Source organism: Coregonus clupeaformis, chromosome 30 (assembly GCF_020615455.1).
Source record: "Coregonus clupeaformis isolate EN_2021a chromosome 30, ASM2061545v1, whole genome shotgun sequence".
Lineage (NCBI taxonomy): Eukaryota > Metazoa > Chordata > Actinopteri > Salmoniformes > Salmonidae > Coregonus > Coregonus clupeaformis.
The window spans coordinates 23,341,690-23,359,213 of record NC_059221.1 but is presented as its reverse complement, the minus strand read 5'-3'; the positions used below and the strand labels follow the sequence as shown (position 1 = coordinate 23,359,213).

At 42.0% G+C, this 17,524-nt stretch overlaps 2 protein-coding genes across 6 annotated transcripts; both read right to left on the bottom strand.

The window, feature by feature from the left end:
* Positions 1-2,159: 2,159 nt before the first annotated feature.
* Positions 2,160-5,081, bottom strand: LOC121546037 (ADP-ribosylation factor-like protein 8A). The gene is made up of 7 exons (XM_041857025.2): positions 4,667-5,081; positions 3,835-3,915; positions 3,525-3,598; positions 3,320-3,413; positions 3,001-3,068; positions 2,852-2,922; positions 2,160-2,737 (listed from the first exon to the last, which is right to left on the bottom strand). The coding sequence occupies exons 1-7, from the start codon at positions 4,787-4,789 to the stop codon at positions 2,682-2,684; spliced, it is 567 nt and encodes a 188-aa protein (XP_041712959.1). The 5' UTR covers positions 4,790-5,081; the 3' UTR covers positions 2,160-2,681.
* A 2,374-nt stretch (positions 5,082-7,455) lies between these two features.
* LOC121546036 (tyrosine-protein phosphatase non-receptor type 7-like) lies at positions 7,456-17,006 on the bottom strand. 5 transcript variants are annotated; one of them, XM_045209317.1, is made up of 11 exons: positions 16,833-17,006; positions 13,247-13,310; positions 12,645-12,774; positions 12,326-12,515; positions 12,144-12,228; positions 11,953-12,038; positions 11,503-11,640; positions 10,391-10,501; positions 10,073-10,230; positions 8,173-8,286; positions 7,456-7,851 (listed from the first exon to the last, which is right to left on the bottom strand). In XM_045209317.1, exons 3-11 carry the CDS (start codon positions 12,755-12,757, stop codon positions 7,716-7,718), a joined length of 1,131 nt encoding a protein of 376 aa, XP_045065252.1. In that variant the 5' UTR covers positions 12,758-12,774; positions 13,247-13,310; positions 16,833-17,006; the 3' UTR covers positions 7,456-7,715. The 5 variants fall into 5 exon arrangements, 4 of the variants coding, with proteins under 4 accessions (XP_045065252.1, XP_041712958.2, XP_045065251.1 ...); XM_041857024.2 differs by lacking the exon at positions 16,833-17,006 and adding an exon at positions 13,436-13,918; XR_006657627.1 differs by lacking the exon at positions 16,833-17,006 and adding an exon at positions 13,436-13,920 and having other exon boundaries at positions 7,769-7,851; positions 8,111-8,286.
* Between the last annotated feature and the right edge of the window lie 518 nt (positions 17,007-17,524).

Sequence of the window (17,524 nt, the reverse complement as noted above, 5' to 3'; positions counted from 1 at the left end):
CAGCTGGTCCTTTTGTGGCAGGGCTGAAATGCAGTGGAAATGTTTTTGGGGATTAAGTTCATTTTCATGGCAAATAGGGACTTTGCAATTAATTGCAATTCATCTGATCACTCTTCATGACATTCTGGAGTATATGCAAATTGCCATAATCAAAATTGAGGCAGCAGACTTTGTGAAAATTAGTATTTGTGTCATTCTCAAAACTTTTGACCACGACTGTATAGCCTACTCTCAATCACCAAGAAATGATCTGCGACCGGGAAGCTACTGCCCCCTGCTGTTCCCTCAATGCAACTCCTGCTTCAATAATATTATGTGGGTAGGCTTGGATCTTCTAAACTTGGATCTTCCCTTGAGGAAATCCTTTAGAAATAGTTTCAGAAAATAATATTCTGTGGGTTTTTTTTGTTTAAGTGCCTAATAAAGTCCCTATAGGACTTTTGCTATTTTACTATTCAAAGGCAAGCCCTAACTGAGGACAGAGAGCAACATTCTTTAAAGGGCCAATCCGTAGTTGAAACAATAACAAAGCCTGTTTCGGTAAAAAGCTGAGGGATGCACCTGGAGAAATGTAGCCACTCTCAATTTCATAGACAGAGCTATGGATGCAAGGACTGACCATCAAATATATCAGAATTATAGTTTTAAGCATGTTTTAAGGCTATACAATGTTTATAAACATTGGAGTAAAATAAGCTTATATTTTGGGTTCTGATGGGGCACAACAGTGGAACTAAGCTCATGAGACATTTATGATATATTCTTCAAGTATCCATCCAAAAAGTGATATAGCTACTGCAGATTGCGCCTTTAACCACAATGGTCAAGGTAAGTACAGTTCTCAGAGGTAACAGTTGAAGGAGACACAGCTATTTTCCTCATTGACTGGAGTGATTAGAAATGAGAGGCACTTTTCCTCAGGTTGTGATGAGTGCCGTGGCATGGATCTTTAATTAGAGAGCAACCAAAACAATAAGGTTTCTCCCACATTGATTCTTTCATATACATGAAACAGCCAGACAAACATACACACGACACCCCATGAAAAGCACCAACCATCATCAACAATCCAAAGCCACAGTGAGATGCTGTACTGTGTGGCAACAAGAATCATATGAATTCTGCAGACCATGTATAAAGTGGTTTTCACCATTGTTTTTTTTGTTATCATAAGCAAGTCCTATTAAAAACACAATCAACTTAATTGAAACAATAATGTACAAACAGGTTAAAACAGATACAGTATTTACTATATTTGCCATAAAAATAACCATTTATAGTTCATTCTCAAAGGTCCCACAAATACTTATGCCCCAGCATGCAAACAAATAAGCAAAGATATGTTGTTGCTGTTGTCAATAATTACTTAGGCGAGGTTGGCCATGTAGGAGGCACTATAATAATCATAGACATGTACGTTTATACAAAATTAGATAGGAGCCTTCATCGTTAGTTCATATGAAATTTCCAACACCTTGGTTCTATTGGCTGGCACCTGTAGAATCTCAATTTATCAAAGGGACTTCTTTATCACAGATTTTCAATTTCTAATGGGTTATTTATGATCATGTAATGACATGAAAACTGGCCAAATAGTATCTGTACATTACTGTACATAATGATATAAATCAATGACAGGAAATGGGGAAAAGAATATGCAAAAATCTAAACATTTACATTTTGTTGGTAAACCATGTGTTGCAGATATTGCTTGACCATTGACATGGTAATAGAAATTAAAACTGTCCATGTTGCTTAGTTGAAAGAAAATCTGCCTGCTGTTTCTAAACTACCAAAAGTGTGTCAGGACGACCGACAGACAGAGAAGATGAGATATAACGTAAATGTATATATAGATATATATTCACAACAGAGATTACATCAAGGGCATCTTTAACAGCACCTCCCATTATCCTTTAAAAGAAGAGTAATGGAGAGACTTGTGCAAACTCCAAGTATTTCAATCAAATGTTGTAACACTCCCCCTTCATAAAAGGTACATCCTGTACCATTTAAAGTCGGGCGCTGTTGTTGGGAAGTAATACGACTATGGTCTAAGACAGGGGCTCCCAACCAGGGGTACTTGGCCTATCCACAGCTAGTACTTCAAGACTCATGAGACCATAGGCTTACTGGTAAAATGCACATGAGGGGGTACTTCAAGGGTACTCTGGGCAGAGCAAAATTCAGTTGGTGGTACAGTAAGCGAAAAAAGGTTGGGAACCACTGGTCTAAGACATGAATACGGTTTGAAATGTGATAGTGTGGTAAAGTTGATTTTGAAGCTGCTAAGTGATGCAGTGTTCAGACTCCAGTCTTTTCTACCTATTGGGAACAGAGGTTATGTAATGTACAGTACTCTGCCCTGTCTCTGGATCAGTTGAATATAAACCTCAATATCAACAGAGATGATGAAGTATGACATATGAACATCAGGGCAGCTAAGTACCACTTTATCCATCAGAGGTCACAAGAAGTGTTATATTACAAAAAGAAAATGAACACTGCAAGTAAAACGTTTCCAGGCACCCTTCAGGAGAGTGGAATCAGGCGGGGGGTCTTGGCGGGAGAGGGCCATCCAAAGAAAAGGGGGAGTATGGAAAAGCTGGGGAGGACAGACGGCCAGGTGAAATGGGACAGGTGCAGGCCTGTGGGGCGGTCTGTGTCGTGAGAGGAGGTTCTCATGAAGTGCTCCGCTTGATTCTGGAGTGCTGGATCAGCCACTGTAGTGTGATATCTGGAGGTGAAATAACAAATAACAGGTGTTTAAATGCCATGAAATACATTGGAAAACTAAGGTAACATTTTCTGTGATATAAGATATAACAAGTCAAAGACATCAGATGCTTACCAATGTTGTCCTTTTCCTTGCAGGAGATGGAGTAACAGCAGATCTCTCTGTCTTGTATGGCCGAGAGGTTCCTGTGGACCACAGAGGAGACATGAGCATTTCAAACACAGACGGACACAGAGACAGAGACACACAGAGCTGATGCTTACATTCTCTCAATCAGCTCCTTCTCGTCCAGCGCCCCAGGAAGATCCCTCTTATTCCCCAAGACAAGAACCTGTGAGGGGGAAACAATATTTGTTTAATATTTATTTAGGCAGGGGGAGTCCCATTGAGACCAAGGTCGGTTTTTAATAATAAATAATAATAATAATAATTATTATTTATTATTAAGGGAGCCCTGCATGACAAGACCAAGCAATTACACAATGAAAGCAAGAGAATAGCGTATGGAGAGTTGGACAAAGTCCAGTAGTAGACCTACTACTATAGCTACTAGATCAGCTAACTCTGTATGGGGTTACTCACAGGAATACCTTGGAGCTGGGGCTTGTCCAACAAGTTGTGTAGTTCATTCTTAGAGGCCTCTGTCTTTTCTGGGTCAGCTGCATCAACCATGTACCTTACAAATTATATGGTTTCAAAAGTTACAATACATTTCTTTATTTGAAATAAGCTACCAATATAATTGAGCACTCCCAGCACAAGGGAGTGGGAGGGTGCTGTTACTCACACAATGGCACTGACTCCACGACAGTATCGCTCCCACATGCTCCTGAATCGAGGCTGACCGCCGATATCCCACAGCTAAGAAGGAAGAGTTCAAAACATCAATACAGCATTGATACTGCATAGCTAATCAGTTTTGAACCTTTCACAATGAATAAAATAGCTTAAGTGGGTCACAGTAAATCACAGGGACCATCCAAGATCACCCCTTCCACTTCATACTCCTCCCTCTGGAGCAAACAAGAAATGAATCAAGAGATGAATCAAGTGATGACCATGAAGTGGCCTAACCTCTAACCTGGCAGTATACGGACCTTGATGGTGACGTTTCCCTTGGTGATCTTCCTCATGTTGAAGCCCACTGTGGGAATCATGTCTTCACTGAACTGGCCCGACTGCAAGCAAGGGAAAAGAATAAAGGTGGGTTAAATTTATGTTATGTTCAAATCATCTGGGCCCAGTTTTTCAAAAATTATCTATCTGGATTTCGCCTATCCGATAGGATTAACTGCATAGAAATAGAATGAATAGAACAGTTGACTCATTGACTTAAATGGGGACTCGTTCTATTAATTATATTTCTATGAATTTAATAGTATTCGATAGCCGAAATCAGGATAGATAACTTCTTAAAAACGGGGCCTGGGAACTAGCTATAGTTAATAAAATATTACTGAAATTGTGAAATGTGTTAATGTTGCTAATAAAACTGTCATCCTAGTCAATTCCGGAAAGAGAGAAGACACAGACAAGATTGAATGCACAACAAGTGAACTGAATTAATACACCTGATTGTCTTGACTTAACAGATGTGATGATGAGTGATGATGGACTAACGTTATACTGCTACATGCCTCATGTGTGCATGTTGTCGTTAGCTAACCAAGCTAGCTAGGGTCATCACCGCCCGAGCATGTCTGGGACCACACAGAGGCAGCTAGCTAGCTTCCTCGCTAAACTAGCTAACTACTGTATCATTACAAAATATCAGATTACAGAAACACGATTGAAACATATAAAATGGTTATGATAGTAGAAGCTAGCTAGCTGCTTAGCTAACATAACTTGCATCGCTGGAGCACGAGTAAGCATCTCGATCTGTTTAACAACAATGGACACCATCAGATGACAGCAGATTGACCGTACCGCGATCACGTTTACGAAGGTTGTCTTGCCCGAATACTGGAGTCCCACCAATGTCAACTCCATCTCCTCCTTCCAAAACAGTGCTTTGATCCAGTCAAGGAGCTTGTTGATCAATGCGATCATCCTGGGAGCGTTGTGATGGCACTGCTACTGGAACTGGAGTTTGCTAGCCTCCTAGCTAGCTAACGTTAGCTACAAGTTGTCTAGCTAGCGCTAGCTATCTAGCTTGCAGTGACAACACAGGGTACAGAACGTATTATTAACGGTCGAATAACGTGCCTATAATGAATATTCACTAAATAATATGTTTTGCGCAACGTGTTAGCACTATTATTTTAAGTATGTTTTAGTTATCTGCCTTGTTTACTACAACTCCTTCCTCCCTGTCTGTCTTTCCTGCCTGATAAGGGTCGTCACTAGCTAATACAGCCACAAAGTCATAAACCCCGCCCATTTATAACATTTATCTTCTTAAAATGTGATTTTAAACCTAACCTTAACCACACTGCTAACCGTATGCCTAACCCTAAACTTACATTAAAACCCCCCCAAAATTATTTTCATTAATTTTTACGATACAGCCAATTTTGACTTTGTGGCTGTGGTAATTAGTGGAAACCCCTGTTAAGGGTTGTTCTTCCTCATTGGGTGGGGTTTCAGAATCACATCAGCCACAAATAGTTATAAAAATCTTTGCATCAGCGTCTCATCAGCAACACTAAAAAAGTACTTCTGGGTCACGGAATTTTGGATTTTCTGTTTTTTGCGTGTCTTAATATCAAATCAAATCAAATGTTCTTTGTCAAACGCGCCGAATACAACAAGTGTGACCTTACCGTGAAATGCTTACTAACAAACCCTAACCAACAATGCAGTTTTAAGAAAAATAAGAGTTAAGAAAATATTTACTAAATGAACTAAAGTAAAAATAAAAGAGCAACAATAAAATAACAATAATGAGGCTATATACAGGGGTACCTGTGCGAGTCAATGTGCTGGGGTACAGGTTAGTCGAGGTAATTGAGGTAATATGTTCATGTAGTTAGGGGTAAAGTGACTATGCATAGATAATAAACAGCAGAGTAAGGGTGCCTTAGAGTTTTAGTGCCTTCCTCTCACACTGCCTGGTATAGAGGTCCTGGATGGCAGGGAGCTTGGCCCCAGTGATGTACTGGGCCGTACGCACTACCCTCTGTAGCGCCTTGCGTTCGGAGGCCGAGCAGTTGCCTTACCAGGCGGTGATGCAACCAGTCAGGATGCTCTCGATGGTGCAGCTTTAGAACTGTTTGACGATCTGAGGGCCCATGCCAAATCTTTTCAGTCTCCTTGGGGGGAAATAGGCTTTGTCGTGCCCTCTTCACGACTGTCTTGGTGTGTTTGGACCATGATAGTTTGTTGGTGATGTGGACACCAAGGAACTTGAAGCTCTCAACCTGCTCCACTACAGCCCCGTCGATGAGAATGGGGGCGTGCTTGGCCCTTCTTTTCCTGTAGTCCACGATCATCTCCTCTGTCTTGAACACGTTGAGGGAGAGGTTGTTGTCCTGGCACCACACTGCCAGGTCTCTGATCTCCTCCTTATAGGCTTTCTCATCGTTGTCGGTGATCAGGCCTGCCACCGTTATCCTGTATTTATTCATTAAATATGACAAATAGTTGTCCAAACAATGATTCACATTTGTTCATATTTAAGTGACATTTGCATTCAAATTTGTTCCAAGGTCAAATAAATGGCCACAATGTGAATCAATGTACATGGAATACATATTGGTTTATAGAGCAAAAATTATTCTGGGTGCCACAGTAAAAGTATTGTAGGGAATACTCAGTAGGGTCTGTAGAATGTATATATGATATCATTTGAATAATACGGAGTGTTTTTGGCCTTTTACTCCATCCATTCCATTGGCCACAATGCGAATCACTGTATATGGAAAGCATATTGGCAGTGGAAAGCATATTGGCAGCAATGTCTTATTCAGAGCTCCATGAAACGACACCACATATAGATTCTACAGACCCTACTTAGTACTCCCAACCCCACTTTTATATCAGCACATATAATCGTTTTTTCTCTATAAGGCAATATGTAATTTATAGGCCTACAGTGTATTGCATTGGGAGCAATGGAATGAGTGGAGTAGAAAGGGCTGCTGGGTATTTAGACCACAGTCAGAAATAACACCATATACTGTATAGACTCTAGTGCTAGATCAATAGGGTCTGTAGCATATTATGTTCTTTACTTTCATTTACTTAAGATCCAGACATTTCTCAATGTGCTCCACCTTATAATATTATGTATCTTATATAAAGTAGAAATTCTCTTTAGTTTAGATTTATGTAGTTATCATTTTGTAACACTATTTTAACATTATGCACTATGCAAAGCTGCAAAAATGATTGTTTTCGTATCATATGCATAGCGTTTTACGTCACACTTTTATTTTGAAGGCAAAATCGGAAAACCGGAAGTCTCAATGTTGCTGCCGGGATACTAATGTTGCTGCTATGATGCTAATCAGAAAAACCCAGTGAGAGGAGTGCTCGATAAAGAGGGTACTCTCACTTCACGAGACTTGCCCTCTGCTGGAGAGAAGGGGATCGTTACTGTAGCTCTTCTGTATTTCACTTTCTGTTTTACATATCAAAATGTATTGATCAATTATATTTACCATATCAAAATGTATTTATTAATCAATTACCAAATCAACCTGGAACCTGGAAAAACAAGAAATAATAACCTACTATGTATTTTTTCTTCAGCATGTCAAGTGGACTGCAATTAATTAAAGTCAAGGGCATAACATATTTATTATCATGGTAGCAAATATGGACAAAATTATTATTAATGAATTTCAATACAATTCCAACCAGTACCACGTGCCCATAAAAATGCCACAATAACTGTCACGGTCAAGGGGATGAGATGGCCACAGCCAGTATATGAGCAGAGTTCCAGAAGCGTGTTCTCCCATGCAGAAAGACACGAGTTCCAGAAGCGTGTTCTCCCATGCAGAAAGACAGAGTTTCAGCTGGGCTTTCTCGGTCACCGCATTTCCCCTGTAGTACTGCTGGTCTGGACAGGGACAGGGCCACTGTCTGTGTTCACCAGCTGCCGACTGTACTGAGCCAGGGTGAGGTACAGGAACTGGTACTGCTCACTGGTCTCTATCATACCACCCCTGACAACACAACACAAACAATCAATCAATCACATTTATTTTATAAAGCCTTTTTTACATCAGCAGTTGTCACTAAGTGATTTACAGATACCCAGCCTAAAACCCCAAAGAGCAGCATCCTTTAGGGCAGCATCGCCAAGCTAGGGACAGCTCCGCGTCTAAGATCCCTATGACAACTACACTTTTAAATAACTCAAGACAAATTTCAAATGCATTGATTGAAGAAAGGTACTCACTCGATAGTAGTAAATGTGCTCACTTGATAGTTTACTTGATAGAGTTTGGTTGAAACGTAGCAGAGCAGTGTGTAGTGGCTAGTACCTGTCGAGGCGTAGCTTGCAGACGATTCCAAGCACGTCAACCTTACTGGCGTGTTTTAGCTGCAGGCATCCAATGCTGCTGGCGATGAAACAGCCGGTTCTACCAATCCCTGCGCTGTAATAGAGAGGACATGACAAATTACGTCAAATAGAGTCGCAGCATAAAAGCACTGTCTGACTCTAAGCTGATCCCCCTGGCACCTTTTTCTACTGTTTACCCCTTTTTAAAATATGAAACAAACGTGAAGGCAGTCTACACAGAGGCCTTCGTTGTAAACACACAGACAGAGAAACATGTGATGGAGACATTGGAAATACAAAGAGACTCCAGAAAGCGGTCCTAACTTAGCAGGGCAGAAATTTGACAAACTGACTTGTTGGAAAGGACATGTATTTATTCTCCAGTCTCTGCTACAGTATTTGCCTGCAATACACAGTCCACATACAGTACGTAACACAAAATTAATTCCATAGCAGTCACCTTTGTCGTCAGTAAGTGAACTCAATCTAGTAACCCTAAATTATTGTTGTAATAGTTTAATTCTGACTGACATGGTATGTGAAATGAGTCTCCCTTAGGTGTCATAACATACACTACATGACCAAAAGTATGTGGACACCTGCTCGTCAAACATCTCATTCCAAAAATAATGGGCATTAATATGGAGTTGGTCCCCCCTTTGCTGCTATAACAGCCTCCACTCTTTTGGAAAGGCTTTCCACTAGATGTTGGAACATTGCTGTGGGGACTTACTTCCATTCAGGCCCAAGAGCATAAGTGAGGTCGGGGCACTGATGTTGAGCGATTAGGCCTGGCTCGCAATCGGCATTGTAATTCATCCCAAAGGTGATCAATGGGGTTGAGGTCAGTGCTCTGTGCAGGCCAGTCAAGTTCTTCCACACTGATCCCAACAAACCATTTCTGTATGGACCTTGCTTTGTGCACGGGGGCATTGTCATGCTGAAACAGGAACAGAATAATCTAGAATGTCATTGCATGCTGTAGCGTTGAGATTTCCCTTCACTGGAACTAAGGGGCCTAGCCCGAACCACGAAAAACAGCTCCAGACCATTATTCCTCCTCCACCAGGTAACGTTCTCCTGGCATCCGCCAAACCCAGATTCGTACGTCGGACTGCCAGGTGGTGAAGCGTGATTCATCACTCTAGAGAATACGTTTCCACTGCTCCAGAGTCCAATGGTGGCAAGCTTTACACCACTCCAGCTGACGCTTGGCATTGCGCATGGTGATCTTAGGCTTGTGTGGGGCTGTTCGGCCATGGACAGCCATTTCATGAAGCTCCAGTCGAACAGTTCTTGTGCTGACGTTGCTTCCAGAGGCAGTTTGGAACTCGTTAGTGAGTGTTGCAACCGAGGACAGATTATTTTTACGTGCTACGTGCTTCAGCACTCGGCGGTCCAGTTCTGTCAGCTTGTGTGACCTACCACTTCGCGGCTGAGCCGTTGTTGCTCCTAGACGTTTCCATTTCACAATAACAGCACTTACAGTTGACCGGGGCAGCTCTAGCAGGGCAGAAATTTGACGAACTGACTTGTTGGAAAGGGGGCATTCTATGATGGTGCCACGTTGAAAGTCACTAAGCTCTTCAGTAAGGCCATTCTACTGCCAATGTTTGTCTATGGAGATTGCAAGGCTGTGTACTCGATTTTATACACCTATCAGCAAAGGGTGTGGCTGAAACAGCCGAATCCACTAATTTGAAGGGGTGTCCACATACTTTTGTATATATACTGCATAAACATGCTGGAAGCGTGAACCGTTCAATTAGCCTATGACTATTTTCTTTTCAAGGACACATTTATCACAGTGATAGTTAATGACAGCTAGTGTTAAGGGTTGTGTTAATGAGAGTCAGTGTTAAGGGTTATTTTAGTGGGACCTGCAGTGGACGATGGTGGTTCCTAGGCTGGGGTGGGACTGCCTGTGCTCCTCCACATCTGCCACCAGTCTGAGCAGAGGCCCAGTGCAGTCTGGGGTCTGGTGGTCTGGCCATGAGGTGTACCAGTAGTGCCTTACCTGCCTGCTCTCTGAGCCCACCTGTTGGACACATTATTGTTAGTAAGTTATCTGCTTCATTCGTTCATCCATCCCTTCATTAATTAATTCAGTAGTTTTGAAGTTCTGAAAGTTGTGTAACCCGGCGCTTTGACTGGCATTATGAGATTACTGTACAGACAACAATAACCTACTATCTCACCTGAATAATTATGTCTCGAATTGTGTAGCCATCACATTCTTTCACAATGGCCACTCGAAGCTCAAATCTGCCACAGCTGCCCTCCTTCTCTGGCCAGTAAAGCTCACACTTCTGAAACACAGAACACACTTTCTGTAGACTTCAGACATGAATCAAAGTCTCTTACAAGGGTATTATAAACCATCTCTGCTTTACCACCAATGGATCCGTCAAAGGAAACCCTTAAGGAGATAATCGTTTTTTGACTCACCCGTGCATCAATCTAAGTAACATAATTTAAAAATCCCCTTCAAAATCTATCAGTTTAAGCTAGAGATATCTGCTTTTTTGCATGGGCAGCGTCTCAATCCACTGCATGCGCCTATGTCGGCCTTCCACATCTGCGGTAGAAGGTGGCCGAGCTACAGCTGTGTTTGTCAGACCATGAGACATCCTGAAAATCGGTCTTCTCATGAAAACGTCAGTGCAAATTAACATGACCACTCTATGGAAAGATAAGACTCTCACAAAAACGATGGTGTTCTCGGTTTTGCTCTATGACCCCCACAAGCTCCACGGGACTCGTCTGAATTCGGTATTGCTGATGAGCCAACTTCTGTCCAAACCATTTGGGCTACAGACTAATATAACCCCACTGTGGAAAGGGGACTCTTGGAAGGTAACCCATACAAATGAATGGAAGTATGGGGGTATTTTTGTGCCCCCAGAAATAGGGAGTTAAATAAGTGCCCAAAGAAACTACAATATTTCCTAGATTTAGGACAAGCAATTCAAAACCTTATTCTTTATGATTTATTTTTTGACTGTCTTTTTTGCCATCTATTCATGTGTTATTCAATGTGTTTCTATGGGCTTTAGTAGGAAAGGCCAAATTCAATATTCTATCCCCCCAGAAATGTATATATATTAATTGTTTCATACCTAAAGGGGTCCTAAAATTCAAAATCAAATAGCTAAATTATCCATGGTATGACCACCTTAAAACAATTCCATATGTTAGCTTAGTAGACCCCCCCCCCACCCCCCCACACACACAACTAAAACAATTCCATATGTTAGCCTAGTAGACCTTCAGAGGTTAGGAGAGCAATGGAAGCAGGATGGGATCTTACCTCGTTCTTCTCCTTCAGCTTGGTGATCATGACGATGGTGGTGGATCTCTCCTGCCACACCATTTCCCAGAAGTCATGCACGGTGTTGAGCATGGGGCCCTGGGTGGCGATGTAGGAACTGGGTGCACCGTTGTAACCCTGCGTGGGCAACAGCAAGATATGGGGCTGTGTCATTTCCACTTTGACTTCCTGTGGGTTTCCTTGGTTGACATAATGATACACCCACGCAAACCAACTGTATCACCCTCCACATCCTTAACATCCACTGTGCACTGTGTGTGTTATACTTTCACATGACCTTTTATATACCATTTTATGATCTTTTTGTATGACTTCATGTTCCACCTACTTACACTTCTTCATCCCCATAAGGCTAGAATGACTTTAAAGTTTGCTTAACTTAAATTAAAATAGAAACCAATGGCCCTCTTAATAACAGATGATTCTAACCTTTATGTAGTTTGCGTTGATGTATCTCTCAGTCTCACCCGTCTCCTCTGCTGCGGGGTTACTCAGACACACACGGGTCTCAGGATCTGGTTAACAAGATTATACTTTATACATCGGTTGTTATATTGCCTGGGTGTCAGTGTGTTTCAGCATTCATCAACTTATACTTAACATTTTACCTAGTCACTTACTTGGCAGTATGGTCTTGTATCTGTCTTTTAAAGCACGTCCTGGGATATCCAGCTCTGAAGGGTTCACAAAGTTTGGAGGAATTTTCTGTTGGAAGGAATGGACAGGTTTAAGGTCCAGATTCAACTTGATCCTGCATGCAGTCAATTGTCTGCACATAGTAGCAGTTACAGTAGATACCGACCTGGTACTCTGAGTTCAGCCTGCTGGTCTCTTCAGACGCCTCCTGCAGCTGAGAGGGGGTCAGAGGGCGTGTTGAGGTCCTCAGCAGGTGGAGGATGGTCTCTCTGGGAGTGGAGATGGAGCACAAGGGCTCCACCGCTCCCAGGCTGAGACTGCTCACATCCAGCACCAGGGACACACTAGAGCCCCGTCTGAGGATGAACGGAACCACAGAGAGGACAAAACATCAGGGACTCTATTGCATTTACATCATTTTTCACTTATAGTTTATCATGGCCATAATGACAGTACCGTGAGTTGAATATCATGGATGTGTGTACCTCTCCTGGAGCTGGACTGGTCTGCGAGGGGCTGTGGCAGCAGGGCAGGGGGCTGACTGGTCTTCGTCCACAGGGTGTGATGATGATGATGTGGATTCTACTGACTCACTCATGGTGCTGTGTGGAATTACTGAGTGAAATGAGTGAAAACGGTCCCAATAGAGAGAGAGAGACAGAGAGAGAGAGAGGGAGGGAGAGAGAGAGAGACAGAGACAGAGAGAGGGAGAGAGAGAGAGAGAGAGAGAGAGAGAGAGAGAGAGAGAGAGAGAGAGAGAGAGAGAGAGAGAGAGAGAGAGAGAGAGAGAGAGAGAGAGAGGGAGGGATATATAGAGAGGGAGGGAGAGAGGGAGAGAGGGAGGGAGAGCGAGAGAGACGGAGAGAGACAGAGAGGGAGGGAGAGAGAGAGAGAGAGAGAGAGAGAGAGGGAGGGATATATAGAGAGGGAGGGAGAGCGAGAGAGCGAGAGAGAGACAGAGAGGGAGGGAGCGAGAGAGAGAGGGGGAGGGAGGGAGGGAGATAGATCACATTATTTCCTTATTATACCTACACGGTGAACACACCACAACAGCAATTAAATTCAGATGGAATTAAAAATATTTTACCCTTCTTGTCAACTCTTCTTGTCAAAAGAAGAGCAGTTAATGAAAGATCTCACATCCCCTGAAACTGACATTCACAACACATGACACTCAATAGTGAAACACCATTGACTAAACATTTCTTTTTCAGATCATCAGACATTATTTATTTCCTTTGTTGCCAGATTGTGGCTAAACTGGATCTATCCATACCTGAATCCTGGTCTGTCAATATGTCAGAATAATCCAAAGCCAAATTAAATGTCTGCCGTTGACATGAAACAACCACATTTAGAAACAGAAAGCGAGAGAGAGAGAGAGAGAGAGAGAGAGAGAGAGAGAGAGAGGAGAGAGAGGCAGAGAGGGAGAGAGAGAGAGAGAGGGAGAGAGAGGGAGAGAGAGACAGTTAAAAGTAGAGAGTGAGCAGGCACAGACACGTAGTCATTTTGACACAGTGACTCAGTATGTTACTAGCTAGCCTCTTCTTTGGCTTCAGGTGCACATGTCTAAACGTGAGAGTGGATCAATCACTGAGAAGTTCCTGGAGGGAAAAGAGGAGGGAGAATATTGTAAAGCTGGTGTTGTAAAGCTGGTATTGTAAAGCTGGTGTTTTAAAGCTGGTGTTGTAAAGCTGGTATTGTAAATGTCACGACTTCCTCCGAAGCTGCCTCCCCTCCTTGTTCGGGCAGGCTTCTGCGTTCATCGTCACTGGCCTTCTAGCCACTGCCCTCCATATCTCATCATTCCATTTGTCTTGTCTTGTCAATTACACACACCTGGTTCATATTCCCCTCATTAGTACATGTATAAGTGTTCCCTCTGCCCCCTTGTCCTTGTGGGTGATTGTTTCATGTGAGATGAGTGTAGCATCGGTGGAGCTACCTGTACGTTGTATTGCCGGGGTATATTTTCCCTGTGTGCCTGTATTTTGTTCCAGTGCGCCTGTTTTGCACACTGGACTGTTGACGTTGTGCAGCGTAACTGTGTACTACGCAATCAACTCTGTATTCTGTGATTTACCCTCCTGGGCCTGACTCCTTAAAATCACACTCTCACAGTAAAGCTGGTATTGTAAAGCTGGTGTTGTAAAGCTGCTATTGTAAAGCTGGTGTTGTAAAGCTGCTATTGTAAAGCTGGTCTTGTAAAGCTTGTATTGTAAAGCTGGTGTTGTAAAGCTGGTGTTGTAAAGCTGGTCTTGTAAAGCTGGTGTTGTAAAGCTGGTGTTGTAAAGCTGGTTTTGTAAAGCTGGTGTTGTAAATCTGGTGTTGTAATGCTGGTCTTGTAAAGCTGGTGTTGTAAAGCTGGTGTTGTAAAGCTGGTGTTGTAAAGCTGGTGTTGTAAAGCTGGTGTTGTAAAGCTGGTTTTGTAAAGCTGGTGTTGTAAAGCTGCTATTGTAAAGCTGGTGTTGTAAAGCTGGTGTTGTAATGCTGGTGTTGTAAAGCTGGTGTTGTAAAGCTGGTTTTGTAAAGCTGGTGTTGTAAAGCTGGTGTTGTAAAGCTGCTATTGTAAAGCTGGTGTTGTAAAGCTGCTATTGTAAAGCTGGTTTTGTAAAGCTGGTTTTGTAAAGCTGGTGTTGTAAAGCTGGTGTTGTAAAGCTGGTGTTGTAAAGCTGGTGTTGTAAAGCTGGTGTTGTAAAGCTGGTTTTGTTGGGAATAGGTGAATCAGTAGAGTCATTCCTCAATGACTCCAGGCTAAAGGCAGCTGCAAATATGCATGTAAAATCTGGCAATGGTTTATTCATCATACTGACATAAATGTTTGCACATAGTATATTTGCTGATTAAGTCCTTGAAGCGACATTGTATGACCCAAGTAAATGAACTATAGACAGAGAAATATTCTCAGATACATACAGTGCCTTCAGAAAGTATTCACACCCCTTGACTTTTTCCAAATGTTGTTGTGTTACAGCCTGAATTTACACAATACCCCCATAATGTCAAATAATAAGTTGCATGGATATTGTTTAACATGATGTTTGAATGACTACCTCATCTCTGTACCCCACACATACAACTATCTGTACGATCCCTCAGTCAAGCAGTGAATTTCAAACACAGATTCAACCACAAAGACCAGGGAGGTTTTCCAATGCCTCGCAAAGAAGGGCACCTATTGGTACATGGGTCAAAATAAAAAAAAGCAGACGTTGAATATTCCTTTGAGCATGGTGAAGTTATTAATTACACTTTGGATGGTATATCAATACACCCAGTCACTACAAAGATACAGGCGTCCTTCCTAACTCAGTTGCCATGAGCCAATGGTGACTTTAAAACAGTCACAGAGTTTAATGGCTGTGATAGGCGAAAACTGAGGATGGCTCACTCCACAATACTAACCTAATTGACAGAGTGAAAAGAAGAAATCCTGTTTGCAACAAGGCACTAAAGTAATACTGCAAAAAATGTGGCAAAGCAATTCACTTTTTGTCCTGATTAGAAAGTGTTATGTTTGGCCCAAATCCAATACAACACATTACTGAGTACCACTCTCCATATTTTCAGCATAGTGGTGGCTGCATCATGTTATGGGTATGCTTGTAATCGTTAAGGACTGAGGAGTTTTTCAGCATAAAAAAATAAATGTAATGGAGCTAAGCCCAGGCAAAATCCTAGAGGAAAACCTGGTTCAGACTGCTTTCCATCAGACACTGGGAGATAAATTCACTTTTAAGTATGACAATAACCTAAAACACAAGGCAACACAAGGCCAAATCTACACTGGAGTTGCTTAGCAAGAGGACAGTGAATGTTCCTGAGTGGCTGAGTTACAGTTTTGACTTACAGGTAAATCTACTTGAAAATCTATGGCAAGACCTAAAAATACAAAGATCAACAACGAATTTGATAGAGCTTGAACAATTCTGAAAAGAATAATGGGCACATCTTGCACAAGCCAGGTGTGGAAAGCTCTTAGAGACTAACCCAGAAAGACTCAGAGCTGTAATCACTGCCAAAGGTGCTTCTACAAAGTATTGACTCAGGGGTGTGAATACTGAAGTAAATTAGCTATTTATGTATTACATTTTTTCTACATTTGCGAACATTTCTAAAGACATATTTTTATTTTGTCATTATGGGGTATTGTGAGTAGATGGGTGAGAAAATAAATCTATTTAATTCATTTTGAATTCAGGCTGTAAAACAACAAAATGAGAATACTTTCTGAAGGCACTGTAAATAGCTTTCAAGTTTGATGTAGGCTTAAAAGCATTTTTAAGGAAAATATAAATAAACACTTCAGTGAGTATTGGAATATTAAATGATGAAGAGGTGATGTGTTCAATTATATAATTATTACATTTAGCACAACATAAAATATGTTAAGGAAGCTCAGAACATAAACGTACGCCGTACTGCAATGATGGAAGACTGAGCTGAAATCATGCATCAGTTTGGCTGACATGCTGCCTCAGACTGACCAGCGAGTCTTCCATGTTCTCGGCTAAAAAGGTGAAGTTAACTCCAAGTGATATGATGATGGGGAAAACAATATAACAAGCTGAAGACGATCTGTAGTTTATCTGCAGGTGTACAGTACAGTATACAAATGCCTCTTGGTTGTCACCATCACACTCTCAATGAGATAGGCCCAGCAGGTAACTCACCAGTGCAGGGTACTGCAATCAGAGTTGTCCCTCAGTATCTCCTCTCTTCTTGTGTACCTGTGTACTGTGTGGATGTGTGTTGGCCAAGGTCTCAGTCCAGATAAACCAGCAGTACAGACGCAGGCAGACTTGACACTTTGCTGCTTGGCTTTAGGGAAGATTATGAGACAAAAAAATTTTTTTTCTTCCTTTTTCTACCTCTCCACCACTTCCTCTCTACCCACCCACCCACCCACTCTCTTATACTCTCACTCTAATTTCCACGCACACACATGCACGCACGCTAGTACATGCTTGTGCACGCACACGCACGTGCACACATACACACACACACACACACACACGCACACATTCAAGGCTGCCTCACCCCTGCAGACTCAGTGCCACTGGCTTTTGTGTAACCTCCAAGGACAGCACACTAACCTCAAATCTGAATTTTAAGTTGGCTATTATTTCTCTACAGCAGCAGGGGACCAATATCCACAATTACAACAATAAAACGATTGAGTGGATAATATACTATGTCAAATGTAAGAGCCCTGTTGCAAGCATTTTCTCATTTCATCACATTGTCTCCACAGTGAAAAAGTGAATAACAGTCACTGTGGGTGAAATGTCTAATGTTTATGAAACTGTAGTGAAAATGTGCATTGATGTGATGGAAACAGCTGGGTGACAAAGTAAATAACAGG